This window comes from Etheostoma cragini, chromosome 1 (assembly GCF_013103735.1).
Source record: "Etheostoma cragini isolate CJK2018 chromosome 1, CSU_Ecrag_1.0, whole genome shotgun sequence".
NCBI classification, from domain to species: domain Eukaryota; kingdom Metazoa; phylum Chordata; class Actinopteri; order Perciformes; family Percidae; genus Etheostoma; species Etheostoma cragini.
In genome coordinates this window covers 33,719,235-33,721,549 of record NC_048407.1, presented here as the reverse complement: position 1 = coordinate 33,721,549, position 2,315 = coordinate 33,719,235, and the positions used below count along the sequence as shown (strand labels likewise).

The 2,315-nt window shown below is 46.9% G+C and overlaps 1 protein-coding gene across 1 annotated transcript in view; it reads right to left on the bottom strand.

The window, feature by feature from the left end:
* LOC117955507 (serine/threonine-protein kinase BRSK2-like) overlaps window positions 1–2,315 on the bottom strand; it is a 94,862-nt gene that overhangs the window by 5,928 nt on the left and 86,619 nt on the right. The window contains exon 14 of the mRNA XM_034890083.1: window positions 4–299. Coding sequence (XP_034745974.1) covers window positions 4–299 — 296 coding nt within the window. The remainder of the gene's footprint in view (window positions 1–3; window positions 300–2,315) is intronic.

Here is a 2,315-nt window from a genome sequence, read left to right as displayed (position 1 = left end):
CACGGAGCCAGAGGCTGGCACGGCGTGGACGGCTCAGATTTGGGCGTGGAGGGGGTCTGGGCGGTGTTGGGGAGGGGGTTGGATCTGGTGGTCTGTAGGGGCTTCTCAGACACTTTGGGCTTGGCGGGGAGGGTCTGTGTGCGGGGGTGCATGAGGGGAGACCCCATCTTTGGCTGGTAGGAGTTGGGCGTGCGGGGCCCCACCCCGTTGAGGCGGACCTCGGGGGAGCGGGTGGGGCTGCAGTTGGGGGACTGACACAGGTCTGGGGACTGTGGTGGGATGAAAAACCGCCGGGTGGGCTGCATTTGGTCATGACACAGCGGCAGAGTCAGCCAATGAGAAAGCGAGGCCACAGCCCAATAAAGGTTCATTCCCATAAAAATATATATATATTTATATATATTCCAAAAAAAAAAACAGGAAATAAAAAGAGGAGTGTGGCAGATGGGTTGAGAGGTGGAGCAGGCAGGAAGTGGTGAGAGTGCAAGAAAGAAAGAAAAACAGAACATGCGATTAGCAAAGTGATCAGCCAATCAGGAGGCAGCAGTGGAGCATTCATGACGCATTAACAGTAGGGATGCACCGAGATCAGACCTGCTGGACCCAGACTACATCCTGTCACTTTGGGGATCACCTGTCTCACATGTTAGCATTTAAAAAAATAAACATATTTAATTTTGTATTACACAACGTTGAATTAATGAAACGTTGACACGTGACGTGGAGCTGATGTCGTCCTTCTGTCTGAAAGTTTGCTCATTAAGATTGGGATTTATTTGTCATGAGAACTTGGTTGGAGACAACTAGTTGTGTTATGTGTGTTGTGTTGCGTTTGTTTTCCTGAGAGTAATAACCTGTCTCAGTAATGTCAGTCACACAGCACTAAAGTCAAGAGATTAGCAGGGCTCCATTTTAACGATCTAAATCAAAGTCAAAGTCTGCTTTATTGTCAATTTCTTCACACGTCAAGACATACAAAGAGATCGAAATTACGTTTCCCTCTGTCCCACGGTGGAGACGAGACATATTCAACCAACTAGGTCCACAGACAAACATAACATTCAAGTAAACAATATAAAAAGTAAAAATAAGAAGACGTATACAATGACGAAAATAAGAGCAGAAAAATTTGAGCTGAAATTTTGCTGCTCTTATCTTCTTAATTCTTCATAAATGGGCGTGTCCAAATCCACGCTTGCTAGTTTTGCTAGTACCGGCTGCGTGGTCCTAAAGGGTTGGACTTAGTGTCTTCATTAATCAGAGGTGTGTTCTGGGTGTAACATGCTATCAACCAATCAGAGGTCCTCTCCCATTACTTTAACAGCCAATCAGAGGTCCTCTCCCACTCCCTTTAACAGCCAATCAGAGGTCCTCTCCCACTCCCTTTAACAGCCAATCAGAGGTCCTCTCCCATTACTTTAACAGCCAATCAGAGGTCCTCTCCCACTCCCTTTTACAGCCAGGTGTGTTTGTACATTGGTGTAGTGTTATTATGATGAGGATTTGCACCTTAATATTTTTTATTTTTAATCTTTTGCATATGTGTGTCCCTGTGTGTGTAACAAGCATAGTGTGTGTCCCTGTGTGTGTAACAAGCATAGTGTGTGTCCCTGTGTGTGTAACAAGCATAGTGTGTGTCCCTGTGTGTGTAACAAACATAGTGTGTATGCTGTGTATGAGCCTAGGGATATTTTACTACTTCTCTGTTAGATAACAATGAAATGCTGCGTTATTGACTTTAGAGGTATTTGTTGGTCGATGGGGCAAGCCTCAAGATAGCAATACTCCCAGAATGCACCTGAACACACCTCCCTGTAAGACCAGCACGCCCAGAATGCACCTGAACACACCTCCCTGTAAGACCAGCACGCCCAGAATGCACCTGAACACACCTCCCTGTAAGACCGCAGATTGTGGTCTATCATTTCCCTGTTCTTCTTCTCCTAACCACAACCGTTGTGTTTTGTCTCCGTCTCATTCCACAACCTGCCGTGAGACCGGGTTGAATCCTCAGCTACACGTTTTCAACACTCCCTTAAGATCAGATAAGATCAGGGTCTTAGTCGACAGAAGGTTTCCCCGGTCCGATACATCGGTGCATCCCTGATTACCAGCAAGTGAACCAGCTCGCAAGCTAACAGATTTAGCTTCACCCTCCATGAGGGGAAGAGGCCAGCGTGCATGCACAGGGCTCGGACACAATGCTGTGGAATGAATGAGCAGACTGCTGATAGGATGCTCCAGAAACCTGGTCTCTGCTCAGAGCAGACTGCTGATAGGACGGTCTAGAAACCTGGTCTCTGCTCAGAGCAGAC